At 41.3% G+C, this 19,145-nt stretch overlaps 1 protein-coding gene across 1 annotated transcript in view; it reads left to right on the forward strand.

Moving 5' to 3' along the window:
• ADAMTS12 (ADAM metallopeptidase with thrombospondin type 1 motif 12) overlaps window positions 1–19,145 on the forward strand; it is a 399,145-nt gene that overhangs the window by 132,953 nt on the left and 247,047 nt on the right. The window contains 1 exon segment of the mRNA XM_082622837.1: window positions 8,382–8,532. Within this exon segment, the coding sequence (XP_082478963.1) occupies window positions 8,382–8,532 (151 nt within the window).

Genomic DNA, 19,145 nt, shown 5'->3' on the forward strand with positions numbered 1-19,145 from the left:
GTTTAAACTTTATTTTTTGGCATCTTTTAAGTGCCCTGATCTGCCAAGATGTTAAGGGCCTTCTCTGCAAACCTCAGATTCAGGGGGATATTCTGTACAAACTGCAATCAGCAATCATTATTGCTGACACTTCTTTTGATTGAGATGAACTAAATGTTTAATTAGGGCCGATTCACCATATCCGTAGTGTTAATGCCAGTTTGATGGTGAGAGAAGTTAAAAACAATCAAGCACTACCTAATAGAATAGCATAGTGTTTTTCAGAGTATGATACATGAATTATCTATATCAGCAACCCCGAGGTGCTTACTAAAATGCAGATTCCTGGGTGTCACATTAGACTTACTGATTGGAATCTCTGGACAAGGCTCCCAGGTATATGCATTTTTAATAGCTTTCCATGTAGTTCTTTTGCACGCTAAAATTAGAGATAAGTGGGTCATCAGATGCCTCATTCTCTTTGGTGGTTACATTTTAAATTTCTAAAAATCTACTTTATTGGGCTGAGTGGCTGTCCTATCTCTCTCTCTCTCTCTCTCTCTGTCTAACCTCCCATAAGAAAAATAGTGAGTGAATCTGTGGCAACAGCTCTTGGGAATTGTAATTGAATAAATGCACTCAGTTCCAAGTACTATCAAGTAAGAAACAAAGAAAATTAATTAAGGGACAACTTTTCTACCTTATGTGAGCAGGAGGTTTTCTTCTGGAACCCAAAACTGAGTACTTCCAGAAACAAACAACCATGTTAAGCATGCTGCAAGATGAGGAAGTGATTGACTGAGTCACAGGGAAGAGTCCAAGCACCATCACCTGGAGGAAAACCATGGGGACAGCAGGCTAGGCACTGTTCAGGGTCATTTTTAAATATTATCTTATTCTGTTCTTATCAAAACTCCTCAGCAGAGAATATGTTGTTGTCGCCATTTTACAGATGAGGAGACCGAGGCTCAGAGAGACCAAATTACTTGTGCAAATTACCACCCTGCTTGCTAGTGCTGGAGTTGAGTGTTGAACTCAGCCCCATCTCCAAAGTCTGGCTTTTCCACTAGTGGAACACAAACTGTGCTGTAGATTCTGTTTCCAGTAGGAGAAGGGGGAGGGCAGGACCTGGCTCCCGTGGTTGACCTAGAGACTTGGAAACTAAGTTTATTGAAGATTTCAGCCTTAATTCATTTGAAGAAATTCCAGTTTGAGAATCAGGCTTGATCTTTCTGAGAGATGTCCTGAAAACCAACATCTCAGGCTGAGCGTTGTGTGAAGTTTGATGAGAAGGCTTCCACCATCGCTTCCAGCTCTAAGACTATCAAAAAGCAAGAAAGAGAAAGCTATTAATTCTGTCTCCTCTCAGATTTTTCCAGGCAGTTCAATGTACGTCCAGGCACCACTGATTCTCCCCTAATTAGTGTATTTATTATGAAGAATTGGTTCAGATGATTATGGAGGCTAAGAAGTTTCACAATCTGCCATCTGCAAGCTGGAGAGCCAGGACAGCCATGGTGTAATTTGGTCCATGGCTGAAGGCCTGACAGCCAGGGGAGCTGATGGTATAAATCCCAGTCTGAGGGCTGAAGAAGATCTGAACCTCATGAAATTGGATGATACCCACCCACACTGGGGACAGCAATCGACTGAGTCCACTGATTTAAATGCTAATGACATCTGGAAATGCCCTCACAGACACACCCAGAAATAATGTTTAATCTGGGTACGTCATAGCCTGTTAAGTTGAAACATAAAATTATCCATCACATCAGGGATCTGGGGGTAATGTTCCTTAGACTATCATAATAGCTAACACTTATTAGGTACATACTATGTGCTGACACTCATCCAAGCACTTTACACTAACTCATTTAATAAACATGTCACTTTTTAATAAGCCAGTTAACAAGTTACTACCTCTGTTTATATTTTTCACACGAGAAAACTGAAGCCCAGAGAGCTTAAGTTACGTGCAGCTAGGAGATGAACCAAATGGCTGCACTTGAGAATACCTGCTTTCAGTCACCCCTTTATATCGTGTTCACTGTGGATGATGCTATGATAAAATGAGCTACTGTGCATTTATGACTACCTACCATAATATGTCAAGACTTCTGCTATGCATTTTAATACAGTGTCTCTGATAGTTATTATAACCATGCTAATTATGATAGATTTTGCCCCATTTTATAGATGAGAAAACTGGGGCTCAACGTTTTAACTAATTTGACCACAACTCATGCTATTTTGATTAAACCCTGTCATAACTTTTTGATCTTATATATCTTTTGAACTCATCAACTTTCTAATGCAGGGATTTTTTTTTCTACTACTTGGACCCTGAACTGCCAGCCAGTGTATGGGATGTGGTCTTTGTATATTAGGGTTTGGGTAGGTTCCTCCGAAGGACATTGGAGAGGTATGAGGACATGTAGGTTGATATTCTAGGGCTCTAACGGGGACAGCTCCTTCTAGAAGTAGAGCTTGGCTTTCGATTCTGTATGATCACAACCCCAGTCCCTGGCTTTTCCTGATACCTCCATGCCCCTTCCATTCTGGCCTCAGGACAATGGCAGCTCCCTCACACAACCCTTGTCCTGCCAGATTTGTTCCCCAGGATTCACTTTTTTTTTTAACATCTTTATTGGAGTATAATTGCTTTACAATGTTGTGTTAGTTTCTGCTTTATAACAAAGTGAATAAGCTATATATATACATATATCCCCATGGCTCCTCCCTCTTGTGTCTTCCTCCCACCCTCCCTATCCCACCCCTCTAGGTGGTCACAAAGCACTGAGCTGATCTCCCTGAGGAATCAGGCTCCCTGACTTCAGACTATACTACAAAGCTACAGTAATCAAGACAGTATGGTACTGGCACAAAAACAGAAAGGTAGATCAATGGAACAGGATAGAAAGCCCAGAGATAAACCCACACACATATGGTCACCTTATCTTTGATAAAAGAGGCAAGAATATACAGTGGAGAAAAAACAGTCTCTTCAATAAGTGGTGCTGGGAAAACTGGACAGCTACATGTAAAAGAATGAAATTAGAACACTTCCTGACACCATACACAAAAATGAACTCAACATGATTCATTGTAATTTTGGTAAATGTTACACTTTTTATACCTAGTTGCTTCTTTCAGTTCTCCACTGGGTGCATTACTTTGATGTTTCCAAGTTGGCTCCTGATTGGCTTGATCACAAAAAAACCAACTATTATAGTGAAATGTCACATTTCTTCAGTTTGTTTTTCTTCTAAGACAAGTCTTCAAATTTTCCCTGGATTCCAGTACTCGTCACTGTATAATGCATACACATATGGATCCCTCTCCTTCACTAGTCAGCCACTCTGTAGAAATATGTAGTTCAGTATGGTAGCCATTAACCACCTGGGGCTGTTTAAAGATAATAATTAGAATTAAATGAAGTTAAGAATTCAGTTCCACTGTTACATTAGCCACAAATCAATAAACACATGTGGCTAGTGGCTATTGAGTTGGACAGTGCAGATATAGAACATCTCTGTCATCGCAGGAAGTTCTATTTGACAGCACTGTTTTAGGAGGTAGGGACCAGATCTGTATTGTTGCAAAACCTGCCTGGCACATGTGTGACCAGGTGTATGCAGCAGAGAATGTCTTCCTGGCTTGAGCTTTACCTAGGGCTGCCAAGACTAACATGCAAAATCTTTGTGAATCAATGACATTACCAGTTTACACTCCCCATTGGCTCCATGGGGGCCAGTCAGGGAGCTCTTGGCATCAGAACAGAGGGGAGGTTATTCCTGGAGGAATCTTCCCAGTGATCTCATCTCTGTATGATGAGGCTTCTGTCCTCCCTTGACTTCTGACTTAGGGTCCTGGCTGCATATTGAATGACAGAAAGTTTTTCTGCATCTTGTACCCCAGCAATAAAAAAGTTAATAACTCTGGAAGGCTGTAATGGCTTTAGGACTGTACCAGGTGTATTAGAGACTATAGGAGTTCAATCTTCTGTCTGTGCCCTCGAAAAGCATCTGCCCTCAATGGCCTTTGTCTCCCCTGGGACACGGCACTGGAATCTGTATCACCTAGGGAGGTACCTCCCCTCACCTTCTGCAAAGATGCTGTGTGAGGTGGGGAAGGGTCTGTGATACAGGACCTAAGTTCTGACCTCTAGGCCCAGTGACATCAGAGCTCATGGGCTAGTGTCTTGGGACATATGAACACTACACCTTTTTAAACACATTCTAGTGCCTTGTTGTTCTCCTTTCTGCTATTTTATGGATATGAGTCTTATCTTCCTGGCTGGGTTGTAAACCTCGAGGGCAGGGGTCACTGCCCCTCTGAGAGCTCTTAGCACTGGGCTGGCCATGTGATAGATGCAGATTGATAATCAATAAGGGTGATTTGGGGGTCTGATTTTATCTTCTTTCCTGTGTATATAGTGAGCGACAGGTGACATCTTTCCCAGTGATCCATGCGCTATAATTGAGTATCTTGGGTACCTCTTTATCCCAAATTAGTTTTTTTCTGTTCTTGATTTCAGAATATGTTCATCATGTTGTCTTCATCACCATGGGAAGAAACAGATTGATTTGTTAACTCTGAAATTTTCAAGTGAAAAAGGAATTTCTTTCCAGGACCGGTTGATGAGTTTTAGTGACAATGTTTCACTTCACACCTCCAGGGGGTGCCACTCACAGTTTTTTCTATGTGAAGAGCACCCCCTTGAGTTGTGCAACACAGGGCCTTGAGTGCTGGATTTGATAAATTCCCCCTATGTCTTTTACAATGTCATTGTTTTTATTCTTTGGTGTGCCGTTTTCACCTGTGGTAAAACCTGAAGGCATGACAGCATAGGTTAGGTGACTCTTCAAGGTCTCTGGCCTTTGCAATTCTAGAACATTCTATTCACAAATTGCTTGTAAGACACTACCAGTTTCCCACTAGGAAAGATAAATTGATACTAAAGACTCTTAAGCTTCTTCCCCCTCCTTCCTTAGCAGAGGGCAGTAGAGGTTCAATGCCAAATGACTCATGCTAAGGTAGCTCAGTCCTTTGTCTCATCCCCACTGGTTGGGATGGGTAGGAAGCAGTATGAAGAGTCTGGTTTAATGGGCCTTGAGAAATCCCCCTCCCTTAAATTTCTTCCATTGACCAGTCCCTAACACTCGATACTAACTAGAAGACATTATTTTTTTTATATATCAAGTAATGCTTCCTGTAAAGAATTAAGGATAGGTTTAAAACAAATGTATTAGTGTTGGAAATCAGAGTAAGGTTACCCTTGGGGATGGTATTGACTGGGAAGAGAAACAGGAAGTTTCTTGGCTGCTGGGAATATTCTGTTTCTGCGTTTAGGTGTGCCCTCTATGAAAGATTTATGGGACTTTACAGTTATAACTTGCATATCTTTCTGTATGTTTACAGTGCTTCAAAATACAGCTTATTTAAAACAATTCTTAGAAGAGAGCCTCAGGAAGCATTCACAGACATTTATAACTTAGTTAAAACAAGGAGGTGAGTTTATTTCCAAAGGGCAGTTAGCAGTGTGCTGGGATACTGGATACTGACAGGAAGAAGAGGAGATGATGGAGGTAAAAGGGCAAACTTGTCCGCTTTGAGCTTCTGCCTGGGGCTCATCTCGCTCTGGTTCTTCCGGGAACCTGTTCAAGCCCCCAGTGAATTGGATACCTTGTCCTCAAGTCCATTCTCATTCTCCTTCAAAGATATAAGAGGTGAGCAGTTTGTAGAGAAGACTGGAACGAAGAGCGCCTTCTTTGGTCCAGATCCAGAGCTGGTAGTGAAAGAAGATGGTTCTCTTGGCAGTTAGCTTCAGGGAGAGAGTGGAGCCAGTCCTTCCTTCCAGTGGAAAGAAAACCAGTGTATGCTCTAATCAGAGCATGACCTGGCTCTGGTTAGATGAGAAGAGACCAGTGACCCATGGCCATTTGGGTACCAGGTGTACAAAGCTCTGTGGTTATATGTTGGGGAAGAGGGGAGGTGCAGAGCTCAGCTGGGAAATCTTCCCACCTCACTCTCCCTGAACCAGCGATGTCCCTTCATCCCCTATCCTGTCCCTTCCCTTCTCTGTGACACACATGGGGTCCTTGGGCCAACAGCCCCACTTGCATATGAGCAGATGTTCTGTTTCCCCTCCAGCTGGTGGGTCACCCAGCTCTCCTAAGTCTCCATCCAGCTTCTGAGAAATATTTAGGCTGTACAGGTGATTTCCAGGTACACACTGGCAAAGCTGGCCTTGTGCAGGAACGGAAATGGAAGGAAGCCTTTAAGAAAATGCTTGTTTGGCTTTCAGACACCCTCATTCATAGTGCCCATAAAATAGTTATTATGTTCTCAACTGGCACCCCATCTGTTTCTTCTGCACCACCTGGGTCCAAAATTTGAGGCTGGAGAAATACCAATATATCCTTCTTGTTGATGTTATTTTTTTTCTTCAAGGACTTTAGTATTAGTTTGATGGCAGTTGCACAAAGGGACCCCACGCCAGCCATCCCCAAGGAGTCCTTGCCTTCTATTTTGTTTCCATGGAACAAATGAGCTTCATTAGCAATAGGCCCACCGTCTCTTTGGGTCCCTGGTCTTTGTCTCAGAGTAGAAATAGAACCCAATCTCAGTCCTGCATAAGTCTGTTTCCAGCTAGTCTATTGTAGTCTGGACCTTGTCAGTGCTTCCTGTCCCAGAGGTTTTTCCTCAAATAAAGAGGCTGAGGAAAAAAATGTCATGTCTCCTAAGAAATGTCAGCAAATTTGAAGTCAGATATAACCACTTCTGGAGTTGGTAGTTAAAATAATACTACCCTGCATTTGTAAAGCAGTTCGCATGGTACTTTGATAAGCTTCAGCTCATTTGCTTCTCCTAACAGCCCTATGAGGTGGTAGGCATTATCCATATTTTACAGGTTGGGTGACTCATTCACGGTCACACAGCTATTCATATGACTTTCAGTAAAGTGTTCCTTTTTTTCTGTTCTCTCTGTTATCAAAGATACTTTAAGGTCAGTAATCAAAATAGGAAGCCAAATGTGAGGTTTATATTTAGATATGGTTGTATTACTGGTACAGTGCAGCAAACGTTTTGGAAAGACCCTCAAGTCAAAGCCTGTTCAGCAGAGAGCATCTCCCTTCACAGAGCCCCTGTTGCCTCCTGACCCCGCTCACCCCATCTTCAGACTCGTCTATGTAGCACAGCATCCCCAGCTTGCTGACATGTGGTGAGGGACCTTGAACTTTGGGACCCGTTCATATTTTTCCTAACCTCAAACTTTCCAGGTTTATTTTTGCAAACTTAATATTCATTGAACTGCTATATTGACTCCGGAGACCCTAAGACAATGAAAAGCCGTAAAATCTGAGATCTGGCAAGAGTCTAATAACAGACAAGACTGCGGGCCATGCCCTTTTCTAGGAGCTTCGCATGTATTAACTCATTTAATCTTCACAGCATCCCTTGGTTATCCCCATTTTTCAATTGAGAAGGCTTAACCTGAGCAAGTCATTTGTCCCAAATCACAGAGCTAAAAAGTGGAGGAGCTGAGATCTGAACCCGGGTTAATTCCAGAGTCTGAGCTCTTGGTCACCTCAAGGTGAAGCTGCAAGGAGGGCATCGAGGGCAAGCCCTCTTTTTCATCAATATAGAATTCACATACTGAGAGCTAAGTCCATCCTAGGAGATCATTGGCAAAGCAAGTTCTAAACATCTTAAATGGGCACTAGGAAATTTTCCCAAAGGGAAAACAGAGTTGTCGGCTATACCGCTTCTAGACCTGACCTCCAAAAAGAGTTACTCATTGCCCAGCATTCTCCAACTTATGGCTGATTCCCATATCTGTGAAATGAGAGTGCCCTCTTTAGACTCTTGGAAACTCAGGCTCAGATCAGGAAATTAGTATTATATTTCTTTGTTTCCTTGAGAGCAGAATGGCATTACACACTTCAAGTCAAACTGCTACTCACTTACAGGTAAATGTTCCCAAAGGTTGTCAATGAAATATGGATTATAAGTACCAGTTCCATAACAGGGCAACCGGGAAGCACTGGTCCCTAATTTAAGATTCATAGATATCCAGCAATGAGTTATAGGGGTGGAGGGAATCCACGAACCTGAAAAATTGTATGCTACCTTTGGATATGTGTGTATATATACACTTTTTTTCATTAGCGTCTCAAAGGGATCATGCCCCCCAAACATTTAATAACTAGGACTATGAAGACATTTCACTAAATTATTTATGTGTAGCTCTTCTGCGAGATCAAATGGCAGACGATGAAGGCACCGGTCTTATGAGTTTCAGGGCTCATCATAATCTATATAATTTTCACTTTACTAGTTTTCTTTGCCTCGGTAAAGAATTGATCCAAATAAAACCTTTGTACTGCATGTATTTACAGACTGGATTTTTCCATCTGCCACATGGAGACTTTTTCATTGAGCCTGTCAAAAATCATCTGCTGGCTGAGGGAGTATACCACCCACATGTCATGTACAGGAGGCAGAGGCCGGGCGTCCCAGAGATGAAGGAGCCAACCTGCGGATTAAAGGGTACTGTGACTTAATCTCCTCACTGGATGGAGGAGTTTGTTCTGTTCTATTATTGTTTATTTTTACAACGAGACCTGCTCTTCTTCAAATCTGTTATCTCTTCAAATCTGTTATCTCTTCCCCATTCTGTGGCCAGAAAATATGTACCCTTGTACCCTTCACTTCCCTGTACTCAAGTCTCTGTATTTGTAACAGGAAAGGAGAAAGGTATCTCTTACATCCTTGCCACATTGGTTGATGGTATTCATAATGGTAAATTTTTTTTAAGCTTCTTCTGACTCCCTTGGAGGAAAATAGTTTAAATTACAAACAATGCTTTGCAGTATCAGCAATGTTATAATACATTAGCATGGAATATTACTAGACAGCTTGTCATATCTGCATATGGAAAGCAGATTTAAATATTTGATGATGCTGATTATGATGTGTGAAGAGAAACGGAGAAAATACAAACACGTTATCAAATGATGAATTCAGCTAAGGTTCTTTTGGCTGCGTTTTCTCTGTAGTCCACTACAAAGTATGTAATCTGCCCCCATGCCTTGGGAATGATCTGAACTGCTCCTCTCTGCCTTGTACTAAAGAGTTTCAGGTAGTTTTCAGAGCTAAACTGACCCAAGTTATTTCCTTGCGATGCCCATATTCTCTTTAATATGTAGGAGATAATAGTAATGCATAAAGGGCCACTGGAAATTGGGACTTAAAAAAAATTATTTAGTTTCTCCTTTCTTCAGAGGAAAAAAAAATAGTGGACTAGGGAGACAGTTAACAAAAGGAATCCATAATATTATTTATGTGTCTTAAGGATTTAGAAACCATGGACCTCAAAGGGAAAATAGTTGAGGAAGGAATTAGGGATAGCAGATTCTGATAACGGTTTCAGAGGACTCAGAACTTGAGCTTTGCCAAGTAGGAGAAAGAAAGGACAAGGGGAGGAGTAATTTCTCTGCAGACATCATCCAGACCCTAAGATAGATAGTAACTTTCCTGGGAGTTTCTTCTGTAATCTTAGCAGAGTATGTAAGCAATAAGAATTTTTTTTTTTTTCGGTACGCGGGCCTCTCACTGTTGTGGCCTCTCCCATTGCGGAGCACAGGCTCCGGACGCGCAGGCTCAGCACCATGGCTCACGGGCCCAGCTGCTCCGCGGCATGTGGGATCCTCCCGGACCGGGGCACAAACCCGTGTCCCCTGCATCGGCAGGCGGACTCCCAACCACTGCGCCACCAGGGAAGCCCAATAAGAAATTTTTGAGTCTATATTTTCTGTATACAAAAATGGACAGCTGCTTAAATTCCTTAACTTTAATAAACTATTGGAACTCTGACCTAAATTAGATAACTTACTATCTAAATCTCCTTCCAGAAAGCACCAAGAGAAGAGACACATCATCAGGTCAGTTTGATTGATTGAGGTACCATTCCAGATAATTTAGTTTCAGTGTGAAATTTTAGGACTCTGTCACCAATCCAATCATCTGGAAGGATTGGGATAGTTGGAATAATTGCCCAACTCCTATTAATAATTGCCCAATTCTTATTAATCTTGGGTGATGGATGACACTTTGTATGTGTGATTTGATAGTTTTTAGATCACTAGGTAATTAATATGGCGGAGGAAGTTACTAGGACAGTGAGTGAATTTGGCTGGGTAATTGCTCCTGTAGGCATGGTTGCTCTGTGAAATGAGTTAGGCTATTCCTCATCCACCCACTTGAACTCATTCTCTCCTTTATAACTCCCCTGTTGAGGTAGAGTTGAGTAATAATGTGTTGAGAATGGCATGTGTTTAGTCATAAAGGCAGAAGAGATGAATAGGAAAAGAATGAGGTTTACAAATGTGATGCACCCAATAGGTCACACACAATACCACGTTATAGTGCTTGCAATACCATTTCATAATTGTGCTTCTAGGCCAACCTTAAGACCTACCACTACTATGAAACCTTCTCTGATTAATCCCACCTTGGAACAATCTTTGCATTGTGAATTTCTCCACACACATCTTCTAAAAGATACTCTCTTATACTTCTTTAAAACCCAGAATGTCAGAAGTGAACAGCTTTGTCAGAAGGACCTTTGACAGTGCCTAATGTAGCCTCTTTCTCTCACTAAAGAAGCAATTGTGGCTCAGAGGAGGGAGTGAATTTTCAAAAGCATCAAGGCAGTTGGTGTTTAGAATATAACCAAGCTCCTAAGTCAAGGTTCTATCATACCTCAGGCTTTATACTCTGTCATGTTTATTTTTTAAGTCTTCCTTGAATATAAATCTTGTTTTATCAACTACCTGGAAAGCCCCATTAGAGTAGGAACTCCCTTCCCAAACAGTAGGTAACATAGTGTCAGGTGCAAAGTGGAAAATCAGTAAATCATTGAAATGAAATGAAAAGTGACTTGTAGCCACATAGATGAATCTAGAGTGCGCTGGCATCCAGTCCACATAACATAACAGAAGAAAGAAATGTGCGATTTCTAGATGTTAAGGAAGTGTCAGTTCTTTGTGACGATCTTCCTCCCTAAGACAATAATTGTGAGTGAATACTAAACTGACAGCTAGAGATTGCAGAATAAGCTCATGTGCTTGTGATTATTCTTAAAGTATACTTGACATTTGGAATTTAAAAATCTTAGTATACTGAAATGTGCTTGGTCTCCCCGAAACAGTAATTGAAGTGTTCTTGTACCATGTTACCCTGCAGAGGGGATGAAATTCACCAACACTAGGCATGTCATTAGCCCACGTTAAGGTACACCTTGTGCTTAGGGAAGTCAGTGCTGCCAGACTGAATTACTGTGATTGTATCAAGAAAGACCACCTTTCCTTGTATAAAACATTCCTTCTTCGTAACGTTCAAAACAGGAACACCCTTGGTATTGAAAAAAAGATGTACTTTAAAAGTACTCTAGTACTTCAGGAGAGAAAGTGTATCAATTACTTTCCCCTAAAATGTGTCCCTTCACTTATGTTTATTTCCCAAATAGAAAGGTACTCAGGAATTTCATAATAAGTCCCTTTTCAATATGGCCCAATGTAATTAACTCCTTTTTTCCCCCCAGAACTTTAATGTGATACTATTTTGTTATCAATTTGATCAATTTGAACTAAAATTTCTTAAGCAGTTTTGTTTGCTGTTCTGAACCTTGTATTTGCTGAGCCCTGTCAAAGTTCTTGTTTACTCCAACTTTCTGGAATCCGTGTTAAATCATGGGAAAATACAACTTGCCAGAATTAAATCTAGAGCACATTTCAAAACCTCATTTTACAGACATTGACAAGCTCCCTTCTCTTAGGGTTTTTGATGGCAATGTATCACACTGGGACTTGAGTGGCTCTTAGATGGAACTATCCAGGGGAAGTATGGTTTTTGGAACCTGGGGAAGAGGAGTCAGATAGGTCAGATGACAACAGTTGCAGGGTCATCTATGGCAGAAGGGGTCCAGGTAGGTAAAATCAGGGTTTGGGATTTCATGCATCAGGACACTAGGCTAGAAACACAGGGTCTGTTTCCTGACATGCGTTTTTTTCTTTCTTTCTTTTTTTTTGACATCTTTATTGGGGTATAATTGCTTTATAATGGTGTGTTAGTTTCTGCTTTATAACAAAGTGAATCAGCTATGCATATACATGTATCCCCATATCTCCTCCCTCTTGCATCTCCCTCCCACCCTCCCTTTCCCACCCCTCTAGGTGGTCACAAAGCACCGAGCTGATCTCCCTGTGCTATGCGGCTACTTCCCACTAGCTATCTATTTTACATTTGGTAGTGTATATATGTCCATGCCACTCTCTCACTTCATCCCAGCTTCCCCTTCCCCTTCCCCATGTCCTCAAGTCCATTCTCTACGTCTGCGTCTTTATTCCTGTCCTGCCCCTAGGTTTGGCATGCATTTTTGTGTTCAAAATTTATTCATTCATTCAACAAGTATCTGTTGGGTATCTTTTTACGTCTGGTGCTCTCCTAGGTTCTGTGGGTACAGTTGTGAATAGGATATAAATCTTGGTCTGAAGAGCTGACAGCCTGGATATAGGATGTGGGTAAGTAGGGATCTGGTCCAGGTTTTATCTTTAAAATATGTTATAAGACCATGAAAGGAAATGAAATTTTAATATATGTATTGGGCTTTTTGTTACACCACATTGTGTTTGTGCCAGGACATGTAGCTGTAATTCATTCACTTTCTCCATTGTAGATAGTCCATTATGTGACTCTTCCACTTGGACTAGTCTCCTGTGAGTGGATCTGAACTGCTTCCAGTTTGGGGCTATTATACATTATGCTGCACAGACCATCTTGTACATGTTTTTTAGAACACAGATTCATACGGTTTTCCAGGGCATATACCTAGTAGTGGAACGAAATCATTATCTCATAGGATATATACATCTATGACATTACCAGGTGATGCAAAAAGGCTTTCCAAAGTTGTTCAAGAGCAGTGAATCTAATAGTTCCTATTGTTCCATATTCTGTCTAATACTCGATATTCTCACTTACAAATTTTGCCAGTCTGGTGAATATGAAGTGGTATCTCTTTATGCTCAAAGTTGAAGTCACACATATTCCATGGTGGAGTTGGGTCCCAAATCTATGGCTTGTGGCTATAGATTCTCCATGAATAGTTTTCTACCCTGTACCCAGAGTTGAAGCCCCGAGAGCCAAGTTTAGGTTTGCTTACTTTGTTCTTTGTTTTCTGGTTCACATTTTCACTCAGTGGATCCTAATCTGACTTTTCACCTACGTGAGTCCTAAACTTGCCTCTTTTCTCCAGAGCAGAAGTAGGGAGCAGCAGTTGCCCCAGATCAGCAGTGAGCTCCATGCATCAATCGGGCTTAGCCAGAGAAGCAGAACCAGCAGGAAGTAGATATTAAGAGGATTATTGCAAGAAATTGGTTTACATGATAGTGGAGGCTGGCTAGGCAAATCCAAAATCAGTGGGCAGGCTGTCAGGAAGGGCAGGCTGCAGCTTTCAGGCACAGGCTGAAGCAGCTGTCCATGGGCAGAACTTCTGCATCTAGGAAGTCTCAGCTCTGCTTTTAAGGTCTTTTAACTGATTAAACCAGGACTACTAGATTATCAAGAATAATCTTAAAGTCAACCAATTATGGACTTCCATCACAGCTACAAAATGCCTTCACAGCAGCACCCAGGTTAATGTTTGGTTGAATAACTGGGACTGTAGCCTAGCCGACTTGACACATAAAAAAGATCATCACACTGCATCTTTTACTTTTCTCTCTGAGTTTCTCTGATTTCTTTGTATTTTTCTTTTTTTTGATTTTTGACCTCTAAGGACTTACCCCCTTTCTTAATGCTGTAAGCTTTGTTAGGGGCTTAATACTGGGAGAGTTTTTCAGAATATCTAGTCTATCATATTGAAGTCCTGGGTGGATTCCTTACCTAAATCATTTGGAAATCTTTGAGTTGCTTTTTAAGTGGGCTGCACAAATATTAAGTATTATAATAACATTAACAATCACTCATTAGAATTAGCATATCAGATCACTAATCTGATGTCATGTTGGGAAGGTATTGTTTATAGTTTTGTTCCGATTTAATGGAAATTGAGTGAGTTGAAGATCTAAGCAATCACCATACTCCATGTTGAGTCTAAAATGCACTGTTGGTTTTCCTTGGCTAACAGCAAACTTTCTTGGTACAACCTGCCTGAGACTTATCTAGAATTTCTTGATTACCTGATTTCCTTATGATTATAACTTCTCTACAGTGATCCATGCTATTCCTTGCTATGAGGTAGTTAATATTTTAATTGTTGTTCTGTACTTTAAATTTTTTCTTTTAGTGAAGTATCATGTTATTTTTGATTACCTGCTTTCAGGACTGGTAGGAGGATTGGCAAAGTGCTTCAAGCTTTTACTAGTGAGAGGACTGAGAAAACTGTTGGAGAGAATTTGGGGAAATACTTCATGTGTGAATGTATGGGAAGATAAAATGGTAACCCAGTGAGTTTTGTTTGCTTAGTAAAATCCAAGACCAAGACTACAGGAACTCAGAGCACCGACATCTCAGCACAGTTCTTTGTGGCAATGAGATACTCGTTTATCCAGTCAAAAGCCTTTATTCATTAGCCAGATCTCACCACAGTAATTCCTTTCTTTGCATTTTCTCAGCACTTGACAATTTTTGACTCATTTCAGGTACATACATTCCCACTCCCCAAACAGGAAACAGCTTCCCTAGGAAACATGACATCTGCTCATTTTACCTCCTGCAGTGCTCTGTGCTGAGCATGTGCTGTCAGAGTGGCTGGGACTGCACCCAAGTTTGGGTAGAATCTGGAAAGGCAGAGAACACTGGGGAGTGTATGCTAGGCTGGGAAGGGGATTTGGATCAGTATGAGCAAAGGATCAGTCTCAACTAAAAGATGATTCTCTTATAGGGCAGAAAGTTTTAAGTTTGAAGAAGTGTTATGTGAGTTGTTAGCTATTAAACTCTACTTCACTTCCTACAACTCTGTAGGGAAACACGTGAGGTATCTTGATGAGTAGTGGCTCCTGGCTTTGCCCTTGGTCATCCTTGTGCTTCCGTGTGACTTGGGTGGGGACGGGAGGAGGTTTATCCTGTTCTGACCAACCTCTGGCTTCTTCCTGCTGCCTGCAGAGACTGAGACAGTGGTCTCATTGCTCCATCCCACTCTGGTCTTCTCACCACTGGAGCCATCAGTGGCCCTTACTGGACAGTGATACTGTCCCTAAAAAATGGATGACTCAGTCTCTAGCTTCAAAGCTCTGTGTGGCAAACAAACTCCTGGGTTTTCTTCTTTTATTCATGTCTTCAATCAACCCACATTACTAAGTCTTGTCATTTCTGCCACCTAAATAGTTTTCTAAATATGTCTGCCTTCAACCTCATAACCTCTCACTTGAGTTACTGCAAAGTCTCCCTGCCCTTGATCTCATCCATTATAAATTGGAGAAATATTTCTAATACATAAATCAGCTCATCTTTCTCCCATGCTGAAAGCTTTCCAGTGTACCCTCAGAATAAAGACCCAGCTGTTTAGTAAGTTTTAGGATCTCCTTCTCTGTGTGACTTTTGCCTTTTTCTCCAGTTTCATCTCTTATCACTCCAAATATAGCCTTACTATCCTGAACTAGTGTTTATTCCTCAAAGAAGCTGCCTCCAGCCCTTGCCCTTATGTTCCTTCTTCTGAAACATTTTCTCCCCAATGCTTTACTGACTCACTTCTGTTTTTCTCTAGGACTCACACATGACTTCCTTTAGAAAACCTTCTAGACTGCCCCTCCATCTGCATTAGGTGCCTTTCCTGTGACTATTATCACCGGTTACTTCCCCTGCCACAGGCTTTATCATATGATGAACATCTGTCTGTGTCGTTCACTAGGCAATAAGATCAACAATGATAAGAATCACATCTGCTCATTCACAGGTGTGTCCCCAAGATCTGGCAGAGTTTCTGGCCAGGGTAGGAACTTAAAAATGTTGAACTTCTAAGTATTGATTTTGTTTATCTTCTCAAAAAAACAGCTTTTAGTTTTATTGTTCTTTGCTATTGTTTCCTTCATTTCTTTTTCATTTATTTCTGATCTGATCTTTATGATTTCTTTCCTTCTGCTAACTTTGGGTTTTTTTTTTTGTTGTTGTTGTTCTTCTTTCTCTAATTGCTTTAGGTGCAAGGTTAGGTTGTTTATTTGAGATGTTTTCTGTTTCTTAAGGTGGGATTATATTGCTATAAACTTCCCTCTTAGAACTGCTTTTGCTGTATCCCATAGGTTTTGGGTTGTCGTGTCTCCATTGTCATTTGTTTCTAGGTATTTTTTAATTTCCTCTTTGATTTCTTCAGCAATCACTTGGTTATTAAGTAGTGTATTGTTTAGCCTCCATGTGTTTGTATTTTTTACAGATCTTTTCCTGTAATTGATATCTAGTCTCATAGCATTGTGGTTGGAAAAGATACTTGATATGATTTCAATTTTCTTAAATTTACCAAGGCTTGATTTGTGACCCAAGATATGATCTATCCTGGAGAATGTTCCATGAGCACTTGAGAAGGAAGTGTATTCTGTTGTTTTTGGATGGAATGTCCTATAAATATCAATTAAGTCCATCTTGTTTAATGTATAATTTAAAGCTTGTGTTTCCTTATTTATTTTCATTTTGGATGATCTGTCCATTGGTGAAAGTGGGGGGTTAAAGTCCCCTACTATGATTGTGTTACTGTCAATTTCCCCTTTTATGGCTGTTGGTATTTGCCTTATGTATTGAGGTGCTCCTATGTTGGATGCATAAATATTTATAATTGTTATGTCTTCTTCTTGGATCAATCCCTTGATCATTATGTAGTGTTCTTCTTTGTCTCTTGTAATAGTCTTTATTTTAAAGTCTATTTTGTTTGATATGAGAATTACTACTCCAGCTTTCTTTTGATTTCCATTTGCATGGGATATCTTTTTCCATCCCCTCACTTTCAGTCTGTATGTGTCCCTAGGTCTGAAGTGGGTCTCTTGTAGACAGAACTTATTGACCATCTGTGCTGCATTTGGCTGCTTATTGGATACTTACATTTTACCTCAGTGGAGCCAGTTTAAGCCCTCAGAATATCCATGCCTTCCTGAAGGAATTTAGTGGATACTCTGATACCTCGCAATTGAACAGGAATATGTAAGACAAAGATGTGGCCTGAGGATGTAGCTGAAGACAACTACTTTGAATTCTTGTTTTGGAAAAAAGAAGAAGAAGAGTGGGTGGATGGATGGATGGATAAATAAGAAAAAACAAGTGACATTTATCTACTCAACAAGCTCCTACTTTCTGCCAGACACTGTTCTAGAACTGGGGATGCAATGGTGAACATAATATCGGTCCAGGCAGGAATGTAGAGAAGGGGGCCTGAGAGACCCATCAACTAGGGAGGAACAGGTGTGTTCTCTTGGTAGAGTAAAGAAGAGCAGATGCCTTGGAAGATGAGTGCGTCAGAGAGAACCAGGTCAGTCATCTGCAGTCATGTTAGCGCTCCAATTGCTGGTCTCTGAACATAGAGCACACATGGTTTTCAGCTTCCTGTGGAGAGTGGGAAGACAAGTTCTCAGCTGGTCCACTAGGCAAATCGCTGGCATCCTTTCAGTCTCATTTCAAATGCTACCTCCTTGTGAGGTTCTCCCTCACCCCCATGTAGGACTGATGTGCCCCTTTCCTGAGCTCACTCTGCATCTTGATGTGGCCCCTGGTTGCCTTCTACCTTCCTTCCTGCCACTGTCCCCCTCATTCTCTGCCTCCTAGGCATTCCTGGATGTGGGCTCATCCCAGAGCCTTTGCACTTATTGTTCCCTCAGCCTGGAATACACCTCCCCAAGATTTTTTTTTTTTTTTTGCAGTACGCAGGCCTCTCACTGTTGTGGCCTCTCCTGTTGTGGAGCACAGGCTCTGGACGCACAGGCTCAGCGGCCATGGCTCATGGGCCTAGCTGCTCCGTGGCATGTGGGATCTTCCCAGACCGGGGCACGAACCTGTGTCCCCTGCATCGGCAGGCAGACTCTCAACCACTGCACAACCAGGGAAGCCCTCCCCAAGATTTTTTCATGGCTCATTCTCTCATGCTCTTCAGGTCTCTGCTTAAAATCACCCAATGAAAGAAGCTTTCCTTGACCGCTAAGTTAGATAGCTTTCTCTCTGTCACTTTGTAAACCATTTCTCCTGCTTTAGTTATTTTCATAGCACTTGTCATCCTCTGATGTTATTTTATTTCTTTATTCATTTATTGGTTTATTATCCATTTCTTCCCAACAAGAATGTAAGCTCCACCAGAGCAAACCCTTCCTCACTTTTGAATTCTACTGTATCCCTGATGTCTTGGACAGAGCCTTTCATAGTAAGTACCTGGTAAATGTTGAATGAGTAAGTAAACAAATGAATCAGAGCTTCATTCACGATTGTTCTGTTGAACTTGTATTCTGTTTTCACTACGAGACTCATCTTTGCAGCCCAAGTGTCAGGGACACTTGAATCCTAAGGCCAGTGTCTGATGCATAATATTCGTTTGTTTGATAAATGTTTGTCCATTGAATGAGTGCATGATGTGTGTTTGCAGTGGGGTCCTGCAGGTGCGAGCAGGACACCCATCTTACCTGGGCTAGTGTGTCTCAGCGTTCCAGGAGTGCTCTGAGTCACTGAGTCAAGGCAAATGTGTTCTTTTGGAAGCGATTAATGTTAAGTGTGTGTTCATCCCACAGCTTGATTAATGCCAGTGTTTGGGAAAACAAACATTCCTACCCCCCACCCCACAGTCCCATTTCTGTGCAGCAGCTGGAAGTCTCATTAAATAACCACAAACTTGTTTCTTTATGGGGAAGGACGTTTACTTGTTAGATTTGAAATTAAATATTTGAAGAAATTATCAATGCACTTTATGTTCTAAATCCTCTCCTCCAAAGGCCCAGGAAGTAGATCCCCAGGCTGTTTCCTGGGCCAAGAAGCCAAAAATTAGAAGGTTCCAGTTTAATTTCCATTGGTTTGTGTGTCATTGATTGGCCTTCCTTCCTTCAGAAAATTTTAATTTGGTGCTTCCTAGGGACCAAATACTAAGGGACAAAGCTCTGAACATTCCAAGTTGGGTCCTGCCCTCACGAATTTATAAT

This window comes from Mesoplodon mirus (assembly GCF_964341445.2).
Source record: "Mesoplodon mirus genome assembly, chromosome: 5".
Classification (NCBI taxonomy): Eukaryota; Metazoa; Chordata; class Mammalia; order Artiodactyla; family Ziphiidae; genus Mesoplodon; species Mesoplodon mirus.